Source organism: Mustelus asterias, chromosome 7 (genome assembly GCF_964213995.1).
Source record: "Mustelus asterias chromosome 7, sMusAst1.hap1.1, whole genome shotgun sequence".
In the NCBI taxonomy this organism is placed as follows: Eukaryota; Metazoa; Chordata; class Chondrichthyes; order Carcharhiniformes; family Triakidae; genus Mustelus; species Mustelus asterias.
Window position 1 is genome coordinate 121965002 of NC_135807.1, and position 21257 is coordinate 121986258.

Genomic DNA, 21257 nt, shown 5'->3' on the forward strand with positions numbered 1-21257 from the left:
CTTTCCAATAAGTAGGCTGGACCTCTCAATTCTTTAAACAAAATATGCACCTTTCACTTATCTATATTGCAATTCCTTTACCAATTGCATGCCAATTCTGCAAGTTTTTGAATATTTTCTTGTATTTTGTCACAGTCTTCCTCACTATCAACTGTATTCCCAATTTGATGCCTGCAAATTTTGATATCCTACTTTCAGTTCCTGAGTCCAAATAATTCATGCAAATGGTGAACAACGATGGTCCCAGTACTTATAACACCACTTCTTATTTTCCACTAGTCTTGAGTGACTATCTTTAACCTGTACTCTCTGTTTTGTAGCCATTTTGCTATCTATGCTGCTATTTGACTCCATACCTCACATGCCTTAATCACAAGCTCACAATGTGGTAATTTATTAAAAGCCTTTTGAAAATCCAAGAAGTTTTTACTTACTATATTACCATAGAATCGTAGAATCCTTACAGCGCAGGAAGAAGCCATTCGGTCCATCAAGTCTGCACCGACTTTCCAAAAAGAGCATCCCACCCAAGCCTATCCCTCTGCCCTACCACTGTAACCCCATGATTTGCTGTGGCTAAATTGCCTAACCTACACATCTATGGACACTAAGGGGCAATTTAGCTTGGCCCATCCAGCTAACCTGCACATCTTTGACTGTGGGTGGAAACTGGAGCACCCAGAGGAAACCCAGCCAAACAAAACAGTGTGCAATGTATTTCTACTATCAAAATCCTAAACTTCATTTCCTGTTTCCATTTAGTTGAAATGAAACTCCACACTTTCAGGCACCCAAGGCCAGCATTGAACCTGGGTCCTTGGCACTGTGAGGCAGCAATGCTAGCCACCATACCACCTCAATGTCTCTGTGCTGCTTCTGTGCCACTGTACCCCAGTCTTTCTAGTTCTTCAAATAATTCTGTATGCTTCATCAAGCATGATCTTCCCTTTTGAAAACACTGCTTGACTATTCTTTAGTATATTTTCAGTTTCTAAATGTTTACGTATCACATCTTTGAGTAAAAATTTTGATATTATTTCCTACTCCTGATAAACTAAGTAGCCTATAGTTTCCTGGATTTGTTATACCTCTTTTTTTAATAAAATAGTGTTGTGTCCACACCATTGAAGTTTTTAAATATTTTATATACACAAAAATGGGGGGCAGTTAGCTCAGTTGGCTAGATGGTTAGCATGTGGTTAAGATTAATACCAGCAGCATGGAATTCAGTCACCTTACTGGTGGAGCTCGACAAAACCTATCCATAATTTTAAAAATCACAGCATTTTGCTGTTTTTGCTGTGATTTTAGCAGAAAACTTGAGAAGGAAGAAGATACAAGCATACTGTCTGCTATTTCCTCTGTAGCTCCTTGTGTTCAGATGTAATCTATCTGGGCAAGCAGCACTCTTGTCCTCCTGAATTTGACTAGCTTATCAATTATCTGCCCCGTTCTACTTTAAATCTCTTGCACATTTTTTTAATCTGTTCTTCAAATGGCATGCCCATCTTATTAATCTTTCTGTTAAATACTAAGACAAATTAATTGTAATGTATTTCTGCCATTTCAATATAATTGAGCTGGCTTGAAGGGCCGAATGGCCTACTCCTGCACCTATTTCTTATGATCTTATAATACTTACAGGTGAGTTTATCACATGCATTCCTTAGTGGCTCTAACCATATGCTGATTTTCATTTTGTTACTTATACATCTGTAGAATATTGTTTCTATGTCTTTTCTTTGATAATATTTAATGTAATGTTTGCATTCTTAATAGTTTCTAACTTATTTCCAAATCTCCTTGTATTTATGTTTGTCATCCTCTCCTTTATTGTCAATATACTAGGTGAATGCCATTTTCTTTAGCTTCAATTATGTCCTGATCTCTTTTTTGCCATGATACTTCATTATGGGATAGTTTGTTCCTGCTTTTTTGTTAATCCAGAACCCTATTGATCACCTTTTTAACTATTTCCCTCCATTGCTCTATTTCATTGTTAATATATTTCTGGTTTTACTTCCACAGATCAATTTCAACCCTTCAAAATTATTATTTTTTCCAATGTTACTTTGATCTTTGTCTTATTTAAGTTTCAATCATTATCTTGTGAAGATTTTCTTAAATTTGTTTGTGGGATGTGGGCATCGCTGGCTAGGCCAGCATTTATTGCCTGTCCCTCATTGCCCTTGAGAAGGTGGTGAGAAGCTGCTTTCTTGAACCGCTGCAATCCATCTGTTGTAGGAACACCCAGAGCAGTGTTAGGGAGTTAGTTCCAGGTTTTTGATCCAGTGACAGTGAAGGAACGGTGTTATAGCTCCAAGTCAGGATGGTAAGTGACTTGGAGGGGAACATGCAGGTGATGGTGTTCCCATGCATCTAGAACAAAGAACAATACAGCACAGGAACAGGCCCTTCGGCCCTCCAAGCCCGTGCCGCTCCCTGGTCCAAACTAGACCATTCTTTTGTATCCCTCCATTCCCACTCCGTTCATATGGCTATCTAGATAAGTCTTAAACGTTCCCAGTGTGTCTGCCTCCACCACCTTGCCTGGCAGCGCATTCCAGGCCCCCACCACCCTCTGTGTAAAATATGTCCTTCTGATATCTGTGTTAAACCTCCCCCCCTTCACCTTGAACCTATGACCCCTCATGAACGTCACCACCGACCTGGAGAAAAGCTTCCCACCGTTCACCCTATCTATACCTTTCATAATTTTATACACCTCTATTAAGTCTCCCCTCATCCTCCGTCTTTCCAGGGAGAACAACCCCAGTTTACCCAATCTCTCCTCATAACTAAGCCCCTCCATACCAGGCAACATCCTGGTAAACCTCCTCTGTACTCTCTCCAAAGCCTCCACGTCCTTCTGGTAGTGTGGCGACCAGAACTGGGCACAGTATTCCAAATGCGGCCGAACCAACGTTCTATACATCTGCAACATCAGACCCCAACTTTTATACTCTATGCCCCGTCCTATAAAGGCAAGCATGCCATATGCCTTCTTCACCACTTTCTCCACCTGTGACATCCCCTTCAAGGATCTGTGGACTTGCACACCCAGGTCCCTCTGCGTCTCTACACCCTTTATGGTTCTGCCATTTATCGTATAGCTCCTCCCTACATTAGTTCTACCAAAATGCATCACTTCGCATTTATCAGGATTGAACTCCATCTGCCATTTCTTTGCCCAAATTTCCAGCCTATCTATATCCTTCTGTAGCTTCTGACAATGCTCCTCACTATCTGCAAGTCCTGCCAATTTTGTGTCGTCCGCAAACTTACTGATCACCCCTGTTACACCTTCTTCCAGATCATTTATATAAATCACAAACAGCAGAGGTCCCAATACAGAGCCCTGCGGAACACCACTAGTCACAGGCCTCCAACCGGAAAAAGACCCTTCCACTACCACCCTCTGTCTTCTGTGACCAAGCCAGTTCTCCACCCATCTAGCCACCTCCCCCTTTATCCCATGAGATTCAACTTTTTTTACCAGCCTACCATGAGGGACTTTGTCAAACGCTTTACTAAAGTCCATATAGATGACATCCACGGCCCTTCCCTCGTCAACCATTCTGGTCACTTCTTCAAAAAACTCCACCAGGTTAGTGAGGCATGACCTCCCTCTCACAAAACCATTCTGACTATCGTTAATGAGTTTATTCCTTTCTAAATGCGCATACATCATATCTCTAAGAATCTTCTCCAACAACTTCCCCACCACGGACGTCAAGCTCACCGGCCTATAATTACCCGGGTTATCCTTCCTACCCTTCTTAAATAACGGGACCACATTAGCTATCCTCCAATCCTCTGGGACTTCACCTGCGTCCAGTGACGAGACAAAGATTTGCGTCAGAGGCCCAGCGATTATCTACTGCCCTTGTCCTTCTAGGTGGTAGAGGTTGTGTGTTTGGAAGATCCTAGCACAGGAGTCTGAGTGAGTTGCTAAGGTGTATCTTATAAATACTGCTGTCAGTGGCGGAGAGAGTGAGTGTTGAAGGTAGTGGATTGGATTCCAATCAAATGGGTTGCTTTGTCCTGGATGGTGTCGAGCTTCTTTAGTTTTGTTGGAGCTGCACTCTTTCAGGCAAGTGGAGAGTATTCCATCACACTCCTGACTTGTGCCATGCAGATTGTAGATAGGCTTTGGGGAGTCAGGATGCAAGTTACTCACGGCAGGATTCCTAACCTTTGACCTGCTCTGGTAGCCACAGTGTTTATATGGCTGGTCCAGTTTAGTTTCTGGTAATTGGTAACTCCCAGGATGTTGATAGTGGGGGATTCAGCAATTGATAATGCCATTGAATGTCATGGGGAGATGGTTAGATTCTCTCTTGTTGGAAATGATCATTGCCTGGCGCTTGTGTGATGTGAATGTTACTTGCCACAAGTTGATTGCTACTGCCTAGATCTTACCCAATGCTTCTCTTGACTTTTCTGGTTCATTTTCAATTGCCAGATCTGGCATTGATTCCTCTTTTGTTGGGCTTCTTCCTTGGTGGGTAAAAGTTTCGTTTGTCACACACTGTTAAACTGCCATTCACATTTCCCCTTTCACTAACTCTTCTTGTTACTTAAATCTCCCATCATTATTAATCCAGGTTTATTTTTAAAAGAAACCGATAACATTGCAAACACGTTCAGAGATATTTCTCATTTTGCATTTCTAACAAAGTCCGACTATGATGGTTATTTTACATCTCCCTGTGCTATTGTTTGAGGACCAAAGGACAGATGCCCAGGAATTTTTTTTTAATTCTTTCATTTGTTGCCCACCCCTAATTGTCATGGAACTGAGTGGTGTGCTAGAGGGTAATTAAGGGTCAACTACATTGCTATGGGTCTGGAGTCACATTTAGGCTAAACCAGATAAGGATGGCAGACTTCTTTCCCGAAAGGATATTAATTAACCAGATGTTTTTTTCTATGATAATAGTTTCATGGTCACCATCTAATTCCAGGTTTTATTAAATTTCGCCATTGCCATGGTGGGATTTGAACCTATGCCGACAGAGCATTAGCCTGGACCTTAGGGTTAATAGTCCAATGACATTGCCACTGTGCCACCATCATCTCTGTTAAGAAATAAAGTCATGATGTGGAGATGCCGGCGTTGGACTGGGGTAAACACAGTAAGAGGTTTAACAACACCAGGTTAAAGTCCAACAGGTTTATTTGGTAGCAAAAGCCACACAAGCTTTCGAAGCTCTAAGCCCCTTCTTCAGGTGAGTGGGAATTCTGTTCACAAACAGAGCTTATAAAGACACACTCAATTTACATGAATAATGGTTGGAATGCGAATACTTACAACTAATCAAGTCTTTAAGAAACAAAACAATGGGAGTGGAGAGAGCATCAAGACAGGCTAAAAAGATGTGTATTGTCTCCAGACAAGACAGCCAGTGAAACTCTGCAGGTCCACGCAACTGTGGGAGTTACAAATAGTGTGACATGAACCCAATATCCCGGTTGAGGCCGTCCTCGTGTGTGCAAATGTCATCAAACCAGCAGACAAAGGAGGGGCCATCGTCATACTGAACAGAACGGATTACTGCAAAGAAGTGTACCGACAACTCAACAACGAGGAACACTACAGACAGTTACCTGCAGATCCGACCAAAGAACACACCCGTCAACTCAACACTCAGATCAAGACCTTTGATCCGGACCTTCAGAACACCCTCCGTGCTCTCATCCCACGTACTCCCCGCGTTGGAGATCTCTACTGCCTCCCGAAGATACACAAGGCAAACACACCCGGCCGTCCCATCGTATCGGGCAATGGGACCCTGTACGAGAACCTCTCCGGCTATGTCGAGGGCATCCTGAAACCCATTGTACAAAGAACCCCCAGCTTTTGTCGCGACACGACGGACTTCCTACAGAAACTCGGCACACATGGAGCAGTTGAACCAGGAGCGCTCCTCGTCACAATGGATGTCTCGGCACTCTACACCAGCATCCCCCATGACGATGGCATTGCTGCAACGGCCTCAGTGCTCAGCGCCAACAACTGCCAGTTTCCAGATGCAATTTTACATCTCATCCGCTTCATCCTGGACCACAATATCTTCACCTTCAACAACCAGTTCTTCATCCAGACACACGGAACAGCCATGGGGACCAAATTTGCACCTCAATATGCCAACATCTTCATGCACAGGTTCGAACAAGACTTCTTCACCGCACGGGACCTTCAACCGATGCTATACACTAGATACATCGATGACATTTTCTTCCTTTGGACTCATGGTGAACAATCACTGAAACAACTCTATGATGACATCAACAAGTTCCATCCCACCATCAGGCTCACCATAGACTACTCTCCGGAATCGGTTGCATTCTTGGACACGCGCATCTCCATTAAGGACGGTCACCTCAGCACCTCACTGTACCGCAAGCCCACGGATAACCTCACGATGCTCCACTTCTCCAGCTTCCACCCTAAACACGTTAAAGAAGCCATCCCCTACGGACAAGCCCTCCGTATACACAGGATCTGCTCGGATGAGGAGGATCGCAACAGACACCTCCAGACGCTGAAAGATGCCCTCATAAGAACAGGATATGGCGCTAGACTCATTGATCAACAGTTCCAACGCGCCACAGCGAAAAACCGCACCGACCTCCTCAGAAGACAAATACGGGACACAGTGGACAGAGTACCCTTCGTTGTCCAGTACTTCCCCGGAGCGGAGAAGCTACGGCATCTCCTCCGGAGCCTTCAACATGTCATTGATGAAGACGAACATCTCGCCAAGGCCATCCCCACACCCCCACTTCTTGCCTTCAAACAACCGCACAACCTCAAACAGACCATTGTCCGCAGCAAACTACCCAGCCTTCAGGAGAACAGTGACCAAGACGCCACACAACCCTGCCACAGCAACCTCTGCAAGACGTGCCGGATCATCGACACAGATGCCATCATCTCACGTGAGAACACCATCCACCAGGTACACGGTACATACTCTTGCAACTCGGCCAACGTTGTCTACCTGATACGCTGCAAGAAAGGATGTCCCGAGGCATGGTACATTGGGGAAACTATGCAGACGCTGCGACAACGGATGAATGAACACCGCTCGACAATCACCAGGCAAGACTGTTCTCTTCCTGTTGGGGAGCACTTCAGCGGTCACGGGCATTCGGCCTCTGATATTCGGGTAAGCGTTCTCCAAGGCGGCCTTCGCGACACACGACAGCGCAGAGTCGCTGAGCAGAAACTGATAGCCAAGTTCCGCACACACGAGGACGGCCTCAACCGGGATATTGGGTTCATGTCACACTATTTGTAACTCCCACAGTTGCGTGGACCTGCAGAGTTTCACTGGCTGTCTTGTCTGGAGACAATACACATCTTTTTAGCCTGTCTTGATGCTCTCTCCACTCCCATTGTTTTGTTTCTTAAAGACTTGATTAGTTGTAAGTATTCGCATTCCAACCATTATTCATGTAAATTGAGTCTGTGTCTTTATAAGCTCTGTTTGTGAACAGAATTCCCACTCACCTGAAGAAGGGGCTTAGAGCTTCGAAAGCTTGTGTGGCTTTTGCTATCAAATAAACCTGTTGGACTTTAACCTGGTGTTGTTAAACTTCTTACCAAGAAATAAAGTAGCAAAGCTGGAGCCGTGTCACGATAGGGGCTGGTTACAGCCAAGTAATTGCCTATTTTTATTTTGTCTGCATCATTATTTAGGTACTATAGTTTTGCAAAAGTTGAAATGCTTGAGGTCATTTAGAAGTCTATAGTAAGAATAATTAGAAGCTTTGAAAACAGAAGGTTTGGCTGAACATGACTAGGGATTAAAGCTGTGAGAGTGGTTGAGGCCTGTTGAAATGTTGAGGTTTGTTTGAGAAATTAAGGATCTGAGGAGGGGGAGCAGTAGACAGGGAAAAAGAGAACCATTGGGCTGCATTTTACCGGATGAGTTTTCAGCAAGGGGTGAGGGGCGTAAACTTGGGTGGGTACCCTGTTATTATCTAATTCTCATAATTTCCTGAGTAAGCCACAGATGGATCTTTCATGCTGATGTTTTATTTTTCAATGGAATGTATTCTTATTGAATATTTTGGATTGATTCTTTCCCACTGTTTATTTACAGCCATTATTTTTACTCTATTTACCCATTCAACCTCAACTGGTTCTCCCCTCATACTTATTTAATTGACTAAGTTTAAGATTGTTTATTATTGGAATTATATTATGGTCGCTAGTTCCCAGTGGGTCTTTTGCAATGAGCTTAATTAACTAATTAACCCTGCCTCATTGCACAATACAAGATCTAAAACAGCTTTGTGTCTAGTTAGTTCCACAGCACACTGCTCCAAGAAATTGTCATGAAAACGTTCTATAAAATAATCTAGAGCACCTTTGCCAATTTGATTGGTCCAATTGCTATGAAGTTTAAAGCTCCCCATGTTTATTGCATTGCTTTTGTTACGCGCCCCATAATTTATTGCTGAATTCTTTGTCCAACGGCATAACTAACCAATATTAGCCTATAAACTACTCCAACTAGTATTTTCTGACTGTTGGTGTTCCTGGTTCCCATCCAAACTGATTCTACCTCAATTTTCTGAGCTAAGATGCTTCATCGCTAATGTCCTTAGGTCATCCTTCACTATCGGGGCTACCCCTCCGCCTTTGTCATTCTCTGTCTTTTCAAACTATTGGAATATTTATTTCCCAGTCTTTGCAGTAGCAATTAGATTTAAACCATTTATTTTGCTTTGTGCCACTAGTTCATCTAGCTTGTTATGGATGCTGCATACATTCAGATATAAAGAACCTTTAATTTCATTTTTATACCATTCCCTTCATGAACGATTACTCGCTGATGCACAATTACTGTTAAATTTACTCTCCCTTCCTGTCTCACTCTTTTTTAACCTGCATCACTACACTGTTTTGTTGTCTCAGCTTTTCTCTGATTTTCTAAATCTTCCTACACTCAAATTCTTGCCCCTTCTAAGCGAATCAAAAATACTGCAGATGTTGAAATCTGAAGCAAGAACAGAGGATGCTGGAAAAACTCAGCAGGTCTGGCATCTGTAAAAACCCAAAGCAGAGTTAACGTTTTGAGTCATTTAACTCTGTCAGAACACATGGAGGGAGAAGTGTTAGAGCTGAGAGATTGCAACACAATGCAGTAACTTTATGAACAAATGACAGAAGGCCTGGTGTGGGGGTTGTATTGAGGCAATACATGTATATTTTTAAAAAGGGGTTTAAGATCTAGGAGAAACGTCAGGATCTAAAGCTGCTGAAGTCAACATTGAGTCCCAAGGACTGCAAAGTGCCCAATGGCAAGATGAAATGCTGCTGCTTCAGCTTACGCCTGGCTTCACTGGAGCCTTGCCGCAGGTCAAGGATGGACATGAGAGCAAGATGTTGAGTAAATTGGTGAGCAGCCAGAAGGTTGGGGTCATGCTGGCAGACTGAACAAATGTGTTCTCCAAAGCAATCACCCAGTCTGTGTTTAGTCTCCCCACTGTAGAGAGCAGTGAATACAATGGACCAAATTCAAACTCCCCTTTTTGTAAGTTTCTAGTTACATGTGTCCCAGCCCCATTTAATTTGAGCCTATCCCAACAGAATAGTTCTCTTCTTCCTGAGTGTCCCATGAATTAAAATCCCTTTCTTTCTACCCCACTCTGAGGCACGTGTTTAATTCGCTAATGCCAATTGCCACATGACTCAGGTAACAATTGAGAGAGAATTACCTTTTTGTTTTAATTTGGTCCCCAACTCTTTCAGTGGAACATCATTCTTAGTTCCACTTATGTTATGGACGACCACATCTGGATCCTCCTACTCTGTTCATCTCCAGCCATGAGGAAATACCATAACCCTGGCACCAGACAAGCAACATAACTTTTGGAGCTCCTGGTTACAGCTACAAAGATTGTCCATTATCACTGCCATATTCCTTTTTGTTCCCCCCATGGTATCATGATCAGTTTACTCATCCACTCTGCAATCCTACTCTTCATCTGCACAGTTAGCAAGCACCTCAAGACACTTCAACCCTTTGGTTTCATGCAAATTAAGTGCTGCTGACTGGCCTAAATCTGCAAAAGGAGGTCAGTGTTTGGAGGACAGCAGCAGGCTCAATCCAAGCACAACTGATGTAATTCGGGCCAGAACCAAAACCTGGATGTCATTACCATACATTTTTTGTTTTGAAGCAAGCACATTTATTCATGTGTTGATGCTTATCAATAATAAAACACAAGTAATGATAGCTCTCATGTACTGAAAGGCATCTGACAGCATTTACAGAACAGTGGATAATTAGTAGATGCTAAAGAGAAGGAAGAGAAACCAGAGCAAGATCAGGAGAAGATGAAAGTAAAATTCACAAGATGTTTAGAACACTTTTGAAATCAGGGAGGAAGACGACTATACTGCGAGTGAATTGCAGAGAACAGGGTCTTAGTGACTGCAGGCATTAATTCAACTAAGTGGGAATGAGGGGACAACTGGTTAAAGGAAAATACTATAAAGAAGCCCCATGGAGAGATTTGAGAATGAGGATCATGAAGTCATTTATCTAGGTCACAGGGAGTGTGTGAAGTCTAACATAATGAGTATATAGATCTTGATGCAGACGACAGTGTAAAGCAGCATTCTGAATGATATAGTTTATGGAGTTTGAAGCAATAATGGTGGCAGAGGGGTAGGTGTAGTGGATGATGTTTCAAGAGGAAGAAAGTGCTCTTAATGATTTATCAGTTGTGATGAGAAGGCAGCTAAATACTTATCTAAATAAATAGCTTGCTTTATCACTCATTCCAGGCAGATAAACTGTGCATGCCCATTTTGGCAGTGCTATATTTATATAAATAAATAAAACTAATTTTCAAAATAAATGATCAAACTTTGTAGTTGCTTCGACACACTATAGTAGTTTAAAGTTTGTGTACAAGTCGGCTTACATTAACACTGCAATGAAGTTACTGTGAAAACCCCCTAGTCGCCACACTGTTCCTCAGTGTATCTGAACAGGCACGAATTTAGAACGGTTAATCACCTAACCAGCATGTCTTTCAGACTGAGAGGAAACTCACGCAGACTCCGGGAGACAGCTCAGACACCACACAGACAGTGACCCGCGCCAAGAACTGAACCAGGTCTCTGGTGCTGTGAAGCAGCAGTGTTAACCACTGTGCCACTGTTTAATGTGAACCTTTACAACATTACTCTTTCAGTCATGATCCAGATTTCCAAAGGAGCCTGAAGCAGACATTAGAGCCCCCATCTGCAAACATGAAGGACCTAAGAAACATTAGTTTCTGGTGAGCACTCTGGCTCTGGGGTGCACGAACCAATTTGGCATGCAACTCTCTCCTGGTATGGACTGTGCATGCCAATTTGGATCCATCAGCTTGTTTTTAGCCTAAACAAACAAAAAACATTGTACAATCCAATTTCTAGGCATAGATTAACAGATGAATCTAAAACAGGACTGAAAAATTGTGACAAGGTGCACTTTACACAAAACCATTATATAAATGGCAAAATCATATTCAATCTTAAAACTGAGTCAACAAAATGACATGCTGGAGGCATGACTGCATGGAACTAGCTTGCAGACGATATAACAGTTATTAACAAATTGTGCTTTGTATTTGATATGCCTACAGACTAATTAGTTAATGAGTGACTTATTATAGGATCAAATGACTAAATTTTGTTTCTGTGCAGATGGTTTCAGTCCTTGTAGGAAAAGAAAGGGAACAAGTGCAACAACTCTTCAACCGTCTGTTACAGATGAAGAACGATGGCTTCACCTCTGAAGATGTACAGAATCTAGCAAAAAACTATGATATATAATAATTATTTGGCAGGAATCACAAGGTTAATACACAATGTGTATCTCAGGAGGTTTAGAACAATGAAAATTGTATGGCTTATGCTGCATATTTTATTTTGACTTGTTTCTTTCTCGAAACAGATGTATAATGATCTAAAAGTTATATTGCTAATCTTTCACTCAATTATCTTGTTCTTTCCCCTAAATTTATTCATAATTATCTGTTTCATAAAAGTCCATGCATGTAAAGCAGTTAAACAAGGATTGCATTGGTTTACAAAAAATCAGAGTCATTTTCATTGTTGAGATTTCAGTCCCCAAATGTAAATCAGCTGGACATGTTAATTCCTCACATGAAAGCCAAGTCCTGCAGTTGCTGGGAATCTGAAATAATACAATGGAAATACTCAGCAGGTCTGGCCGCATCTGTGGAGAGAGAAAAGAGTATCAGAAAGTGCCAATGGAAGATCAACATAAAATGTTAACTCTTGTTCTCTCTCTCCACAGTTGGCTCAACTTGCCAAACATTTTCAGTATTTTGTTTTTATTCCTTATGTTTTATGTTAACATTTTTTGGTGTGTCCCCCAGGTAGCTCAAAGGCAACATACATCTATTTTCTATTATTACTTCAATTCTACTTTTAGAAATATCACCTGGTATTTTGGTTTTTGATTTTTGCAAAGCTCCAAGTATCAAAATAGGTAGTACTGATAACATTTTTTAAACCTCAAGAACCCTGGTTAGTACTAAATTAGGACGCAGTAGCCTTTGTTTATGGATTGTCAAAAATGCTAACTTTGCCCTGTGAATGAACAGGAATTAATACTTAAGAAACTTTGAATGTAAAATGCAGCTCTTCAGAATGCAGTAAATTTGTGCAGATTATTTTACTGCTGTACTATTTAAAATGTGTGCGACTGATATGCTCTGTAATGCAATCTCACAGTTAAGGTCAGGGAAATCTAGAAATAGCTTCAGCCTGTTGTGTTTACGCACTGAAATAATAAACTATACTTGTATTGATTACTTCTATCCCAGGAAATTTCTGCTGATAAATTGGTAGTTTTGCAAGATGATGCTCCCATTATAGAGCCTTGTTCCATAAATTACATCCTTCGACGTCAACAGATCTAACAGTATTAAAAGGGAATTCTTCACACAACTGCTACCAGATCTGGCCATTCAATTTTTGAGAATGTGGTCCTTTTAACAATTATAATTTGTGGGAGTCCAATTTATCCATCTAACCATTACTTTATAAACTCAGCTACACAACATGAAAATGTTTTTTAAAAAATTAAAATGGGTCATCATTTCCTGATGGTGGAATACAAATTTACCAAGGATTTACAAATTCATAAAGATACAATTGCTCTTTCATTTCCTAGATATTGATCACAATTTGGTACAGGGAACAAGGATTTTTTTTAAACAAAAGGGAAGTGAGCAAGCAGTCATACTAAACAAAAACTGGCTCAAGAGCTGTCAGAGGAGGGAGAAACTACTGAAAGCAGAAAAAGAGAGGGGGGAGGAAGATGCATGGTTATCTGTGACCAGTCTAGTCATATAATCAAACTGGTTTCAGGTAACTTTTAGATGGAAGAAAAATCCCTCAGAAGGAAATGGGCAAACATCTTGCAAAACTATTCACTTTTGCTAAGTTATGTTATTGCATTGCCTTAGTTGGAGTTCTAGTTTCCTTTCAGTTTGTTGTCGATTTCCCATTATAAAAATTACTTATTTAATTTTGCCAACTTAATGAGTCTGGAAAACTACCTCAGGGATGGAAAAAATAAGCAATGGCTTCAAAACATTTCTATATGAAGAGGAAGCATGGAGTTGGTTTGAAACCCCATTAAAGGCAAGACCAGTTGTGAAACTTCTAGAGCTGTGTTTGGTTAATTTGAGGAAAAACAACATTGTGAATTGCAGGATGCACTTAATTTGGTGTTTATTTTTCAGTGCTTTTTTAAAAAAAAAAAGCATACTTCACTCAGTAAATGGAGGAGGAAAATCTTGAACCTTTTGTCTAAGATACTCATTTGAACGGCAGAGAGATAGGGCAGAGATACTTGCTCACTCATAGCTGTTTTTACTCAATTTACAGGAATGTTCCCAACTCAGGCCGAGACTAACTAGGCCCATTTTCTCATCTTCACCCTTCCTCTCTAGTCTTGCAAATTTCTCCTTTAAGTAGATAGCTAGCCGGTTTTGAAAATTACACTTAAATCAGGGGTAACCGCCATATCCAATGAAAACTAACCACCTCTCCTCAACCTTCAGCAGCATTACCATCATCAAATACGCATGATCAACATCTTGGAGGTCATTGACCCAGTCACAAGAATGGAGGCTGCAGAGCAGGTTAGGCTGGGGACTCTTGTGACGAGCAACTCACCAGTGACGACGTGCATGTTAAACAGAAGCAGTATGCTATGGACAGAGCTAAGCAATCCCACAATCAACAGATCAGTTCAAAACTCTTGCTCCCATAGCCTCGCCACCATCTAGGAGTCAGTGATGGTACACTTTCACTTTCCCTAGATGAATGCAGCTCCAACATTTGAAACGCAACACATTTCAAGACAAAGCAATCCATTTCATCAGCACCCCATGCATCACCTTAGACCTCCACTTAGTTTATTACTGGCATACTGTGATAGCAGTGTACATCATCTAGATGTATTGCAGCCACCCCACCAAAGGGTTTTGCAACAGCAGTTCCCAAATCTGCAACCTCTCCCACCTAGACAGATACATGGAAACCTCCTGCTTACCATCCTGACTTGGAATTACCATTCCATCATCACTGGGTCAAAGTCCAAGAACTCCCTACCTTCACCATATGGATTCCAGTGGTTTATAGGTGGTGGCTCACCACCAGCTTCTGAAGCGCAACTGGGTATGGACCACAAATGAATCCTATGACTGAATAAATAAAGCCAAGGGTCCCATTTGATTTAGCAGCCTTAATAACTTGTCCCGCCAATGTCCAAAGATTTGTATTTGTTTGTGAACCTGCATGTTATTCCACTATCCCCCCACCCCCACCCCCAAAATATCAACGTGAAGTTGAAAAATTGGTTAAGTTTGAAAAACTTTGGCAAGATTTAGGAAAGACATTTCAAAACCCAGCAAGTTTGCGGATGACACGAAGATGGCTGGACTTGCGGATAGCGAAGAGCATTGTCGGGCAATACAGCAGGATATAGATAGGCTGGAAAATTGGGCGGAGAGGTGGCAGATGGAGTTTAATCCGGATAAATGCGAAGTGATGCATTTTGGAAGAAATAATGTAGGGAGGAGTTATACAATAAATGGCAGAGTCATCAGGAGTATAGAAACACAGAGGGACCTAGGTGTGCAAGTCCACAAATCCTTGAAGGTGGCAACACAGGTGGAGGTGGTGATGAAGGCGGCATATGGTATGCTTGCCTTTATATGACGGGGTATAGAGTATAAAAGCTGGAGTCTGATGATGCAGCTGTATAGAATGCTGGTTAGGCCACATTTGGAGTACTGCGTCCAGTTCTGGTCGCCGCACTACCAGAAGGACGTGGAGGCGTTAGAGAGAGTGCAGAGAAGGTTTACCAGGATGTTGTCTGGTATGGAGGGTCTTAGCTATGAGGAGAGATTGGGTAAACTGGGGTTGTACTCCCTGGAAAGACGGAGAATGAGGGGAGATCTAATAGAGGTGTATAAGATTATGAAGGGGATAGATAGGGTGAACAGAGAGAAGCTTTTTCCCCAGATCAGAAGTGACGTTTACGAGGGGTCACGGGCTCAAGGTGAGAGGGGCGAAGTATAACTCAGATATTAGAGGGATTTTTTTTACACAGAGGGTGGTGGGGGCCTGGAATGCGCTGCCAAGTAGGGTGGTGGAGGCAGGCACGCTGACATCGTTTAAGACTTACCTGGATAGTCACATGAGCAGCCTGGGAATGGAGGGATACAAACGATTGGTCTAGTTGGACCAAGGAGCGGCACAGGCTTGGAGGGCCAAAGGGCCTGTTTCCTGTGCTGTACTGTTCTTTGTTAGTTGCTAACAACATATCAAGAGAGAATGAAAAATTTTAAATTGTCAACATGAAAGAAAACTCCAAACATCTAAAGTTGCAATGCGTTGGGAAACGTGTTATAAACTGTATGTGTAACTTTCAATCCTCTTGTTTATTATGTTGGTGCAAATTTAACCTACAGACATACACTTCAGTAATTCATTTCGCAAATTTTAAAGGCATTTCAAATCCGGTCTTAGCCCCCCGGTCCTCAACTTAGTGAAAGGCTTTGATCTCTATGCAGTAACAGCACTGGCTTCAGGTCATTCGCATACCTCAATTTCTATTGCCATCTCATTTTTGAGACTGTAGTATTTCATTATGTAACATCAGTGATGCATTCAGGCAATCAAGGATTTTTCTTAAAGAAACAGGGAGAAAATTTGTGATTTAAGAAGATTTTGACTTCTTGTTGGGGAAGAGTTCAACAAGCGTTGATTGCCCTCTAGTACAGTGGTTCCCAAGGGTGCGGCGAGAGAGGATGGCAAGTGTGGCGGGAAGATTCAAGGACAATCAAAGAAACATTTAAACAAGTATTGTTTTATACTTGCTGGATGTCCCATGATCATATAAAGTAGTTGTGTTCTATGTTATGAATCAAGCACTGCTAGTTGTTTTTTTTTGTTTTTGAATGTATTTATCAATAAAAAATTAGGTGTTGCGCGAGCAAATTTTTATTCCGAAAGTGCGGCCCAGTGAAAAAAGTTTGGGAACCACTGCTCTAGTACCTCAAATAAATGGCCGTTATTGAAGAACAAATAATAGCAGGCAATTTGACAGCCAAAGCCAGTTCTTAGCTTGATCAAACGTCCAGAGACATTCACTGGATAGCTATCAAAAGCAGCACCTTGATAGATTTTACTCTCGTTAACGACGTCAGAGGCCAAAAATAGCACCTCACATTATTGCCTTGGGTTAGACAAAATGGAATCTTGGCCTGTATGCCCCAGGTGAACAGCTGAGTCATGAAAGAGTTGTACATTATAATAGTTTGATTTAAATTAAAATCAGAACAATAAAGATAAACACAACATTAGTTTTTAATTGTACTTTATTTTAGATATGCATCGTACAGTCATCCTGTTAGGCAAACCAGCTTGCAAACAAATATACAGATACCAAAACAAGCGTTATGCAACATATACTGTAACTGGCACTAGTGTTCCAAAGCTTAAAGAAAATTAAAAAGACCATAACTTGTGACTTATTCTTCTGTTCATAATGATAAAATTTCAAGCATTATCAACATGGCAACATAAACCAAACACTGCATAATGCGCAAAACATACTCACATTTAATGACTCAATTTTGCATTTGTGAAGTATGTTGTAATTTTAACAGTGCACCGTTATAGGCTGAGGACAGCCTTTTTGTGAGTTTTTTTAGTGTCTCGTCACACAAGGGGGAAAAGGCCATAGTCGTCACCTATCTTGTCTAATGCTCCAAACAAAGCAATGTGCAAATTCTGCACTGTGCTTTCAACCTGTAACAAACTGCAGCAGCAGCATTCATTTGTCATGAATACTTGCTTTTTCAGAACAAAGCAACCAGTTAAATCAGTTACGCAAAACATTTTTTTAAAAGCCTGAGTACTGTCTTTGGTAGGCTAATATAGGGTTATAATTTAAAGATAATTCATTCATTATACACAACTTTCATCCAACTGCATTTTTAGCATTCTTCTGTGATATACTGTAGTCCACTACAGATTTTTTTTTGGAGAAGTATAAATATATCCTCAATAACGTAGGTATTAAACACAGTCTTTTCCAAAGGCACCAGGAAACACTGAGGAAAGGGTCGATCTTTGATAATTGAAAGGAATTACCACAGTCAAGAATGTGTCTTTCTGATGTAATCTTCAACAGATTTCTACTTGCACCTTTACAAGTTCAATTACACATTCTTTGCCATATATCACGCACATGTAAGTGACAGAACAATGGACTATCACTTCTCACTCAACATGTTACCTGCCAGACATCGACACTGCCCAATAAACACCTCTCTAAAAACTCTACCTACTGCTCTCCCCATCCTTTTAAATTGAACTGGATATGTGGGAGATTCTGTAATGATATATTTAACCCTGACACCTACACTTTATTTTGACCGTCAAAATCCATGATCTTGTTGGTTAATAAGCACCAGTTTCAGTTTCCAAGTTATTAGTTTCCTTTTATATCAATTACCATATAATCAACTGTAAGCAGGACTGATTAGCAACATCTTATGATTAGAATTGCAACATGGAAGGATTAAATCTCAGTATGAATTGCACTGGTCTGTTGCTGCTGGTTATTATTGGTTACATTTTCTGCCTCTTCAATGGCATAATTTGACACTGCCGAAGTTGCAGCACCATTCTCTTCTGCAATGAAGCTCAACTGCAAGACATCCACACCTGGCCCAGTTGCAGCAGGAGCAAGACCACTACCACCCTGCGATGGACATGTCTCCAGACGATCGTTCTCCACCTCCGGTAGGGGACTGACTGCTGAAAACCGACTGTGATAGTCACTGGAACCATGGCTACAAGATGTTTTCATGCTCTCCATGTCAGATCCACTAAATTCAGAGAAATGGCTGGAGTGAGAGTCTGCCACAGATGGTATACTGTCACTAAGTGATGGAGAATCAAATTCACTTGAATTGGTGCTTCTTTGTTCAAGTAACTGTGCATCCATCTCCTCTCGAGTCTCATTTATCTTCATGCTGCCTCTTTTCTGCAACTTTCCTTTACACTTTTTAGTTGTTGTTTCTTTGGGCCACTTGGAGGCACTGCCTCGATTGTCCGTAACAGGGGCTGTAGGTAAGGTGGCTACATTGCGACCAGGCACACCGCTGTCTTCTACACTACTGCTTCCACTGTTGTGTCTGAACTTTGCAGGCTTTGATTCAATGTCAACTTGCACTTCCAGACTGTTTCCTTCCCTGAAAGAAGATGCACACACAAATGTCAAGCTCATTACAGACAATGTAGGAATATTCAATTGGAGCAGCAATTGTAGAGGTAGTTGAATCTATTTGTAGTTCAACAATTTCAGAAACTGAATAGGTGACAAGAGAATTACAGGTATTAATCCATCTCCATTCAGATGCATAACAAACCACACAAAATGTTCCTCTGTAGTTAGCAATGTCATGAACTGACTGAATTCAGTCTTGTAATTCATTCCCTTGATGCAAGATGCTAGATTTATTTTTTGCCAGATCGTGTCACAGAGGCAGAAAGACAACTCATGTTTTGATCAAAGGAAGATAAGAGAATTATACCTTCACAACCTGACAGCTTCTACAAATTAAAAGTCCCTGGGTAAAGCCTACACAACTACACTGTCCTAAAACATTCACCTCAGGTCACATTAAGACTGTGGCAGGTCCTGTGATCAAATTAATGTATTGATCTTTAAAAGAAAGGATACAATCCACACTATTGTATGCTTGGGAAAAAAATATTGAAGTAGAACAAGACTGCTCAAATTCTGCAAAAGGCAAAGTTTCCACTTATCTTATGGAAGATACATATAGATATTTGCCTAACACATTAAGAGTCAACTGTGAACATGAAATTAAAGCTGATTGGCATATTTGATCAGATCTCTCTGCACTTCGAATAGGAGTTGGTTCTAACTTTCCGCAAGATTAATTATTAGGGGAGTCTAATCTACCAGTCTGATTGTCCACTTGTGCCCAACTGACAGAACATGTTCCCCTCTAACATACATGTAAATTAATAATGGAAAGTGCCAAATATTTTCATCACTGGAAAGTGCGCATTTTCTTTACTCGTCATGAGCAAAGAGAAATACTCTGGGTACACAAGACGGCAAAGCCCTGTTAAGATGTGGAGATGCCGGCGTTGGACTGGTAAACATTGGCTGTCTCATTGGTAACACAGGCCTAACGGAGAAAATATATCCCAATATAGGAAAATGGTTGAGAGGCTGGAACTTTATTATGCATCAGGCCCTATATATACCAACATTAATCTTTGGCAGCCTCATCTTAGTGGCCAACTCTATCATCTGATGTGGGTCAGGGGCTCCACTGTTAAGACAGTTGACCGAGATGGTACAGGACTTGCTAGCTTCTATTTTCTAGTTCCTTTTCTCAGCCAGCTGATCTTTTGTTTCTTTGTCTCTTCCAAACCCCAACACTGATGCAATCTTCTTTTGCTTTTGGACAGCAGCTGCTCATTATCCTGCCATTCACACCTCCTCCAGGCACATCTTTTGTTTCTTTACTTGTCTCATTACTATCCGCTTTGGCCTTGCACCAACAATTGTCTATATGACAAGTCCCGTTTTCCACCCGATGTCAAACTTCTTTTGTGCTCTCCTATTTGACCTCCTTAAAAACTATTACATTTCTAACTTTTCAGCTCAGATGAAGGGTCAATGAGCTGAAACATTAACTCTATTTTTCTCTCTCCACGGACACCATTTCATTTACCAACAGTAGGCAACCCAAAGTAGGTACAAAAAAGCACAGTTAGCAATGAGGTGTTCTATTTTGAGGAGCACATCTAAAAAAATATTTTTAGTTCAATATTTTTATTCTGTATTCCCACCACTTTTTAATTAGAGTTGGGATGAAAAGAACTTTGTTCAAGAGTTAACTCTCAGATGAATCAATGTGTAAATGACAGCATGTGCAAGAACATAGCTGGGGATACCATATGGACAGAAGTCTCACAACACCAGGTTAAAGTCCAACAGGTTTATTTGGTAGCAAAAGCCACTAGCTTTCGGAGCGCTGCTCCTTCGTCAGGTGAGTGGGAGTTCTGTTCACAAACAGGGCATATAAAGACACAAATTCAATTTACAAAATAATGGTTGGAATGCGAGTCTTTACAGGTAATCAAGTCTTAAAAGGTACAGACAATGTGAGTGGAGAGAGAGTTAAGCACAGGTTAAAGAGATGTGTATTGTCTCCAGCCGGGACAGTTAGTGAGATTTTGCAAGTCCAGGCAAGTCATGGGGGTTACAGATAGTGTGACATGAACCCAAGATCCCGGTTGAGGCCGTCCTCGGAGCAGCGCTCCGAAAGCTAGTGGCTTTTGCTGCCAAATAAACCTGTTGGACTTTAACATGGTGTTCTGAGACTTCTTACTGTGTTTACCCTAGTCCAACACCGGCATCTCCACATCATGGATACCATATGGAACCATTCATTTACTTCCTTTTGTGATGTAACATGAACTGTGAACTTGCAGGCAGGTGACAAAAAATGTGACTTGAAATCCAATTACACATTCAGTTCTTAGTTAGATACTAAAGAAACTTTGAACTGGCCACTGGGCTCAGGATTGTTACCCGTTTCTCCCGCTGCAGTCCAATAACCAGGGATATGCACTATTCCTGGAA

The 21257-nt window shown here is 41.3% G+C and overlaps 2 protein-coding genes across 8 annotated transcripts in view; one reads left to right on the plus strand and one right to left on the minus strand.

Annotated features, from left to right (window-relative positions):
- LOC144495912 (sperm-associated antigen 1-like) overlaps nt 1-13714 on the plus strand; it is a 122294-nt gene extending 108580 nt beyond the window's left edge. For all 3 annotated transcript variants that reach the window (XM_078216716.1, XM_078216717.1, XM_078216718.1), the window contains one exon: nt 11720-13714. In XM_078216716.1, the coding sequence (XP_078072842.1) occupies nt 11720-11848 (129 nt within the window). In that variant the 3' untranslated portion in view covers nt 11849-13714. The remainder of the gene's footprint in view (nt 1-11719) is intronic.
- A 3206-nt stretch (nt 13715-16920) lies between these two features.
- The window catches only part of rnf19a (ring finger protein 19A, RBR E3 ubiquitin protein ligase), a 77929-nt gene continuing 73592 nt past the window's right edge, over nt 16921-21257 (minus strand). For all 5 annotated transcript variants that reach the window (XM_078216719.1, XM_078216722.1, XM_078216720.1 and 2 more), the window contains exon 10: nt 16921-18822. In XM_078216719.1, coding sequence (XP_078072845.1) covers nt 18147-18822 — 676 coding nt within the window. In that variant the 3' untranslated portion in view covers nt 16921-18146. The remainder of the gene's footprint in view (nt 18823-21257) is intronic.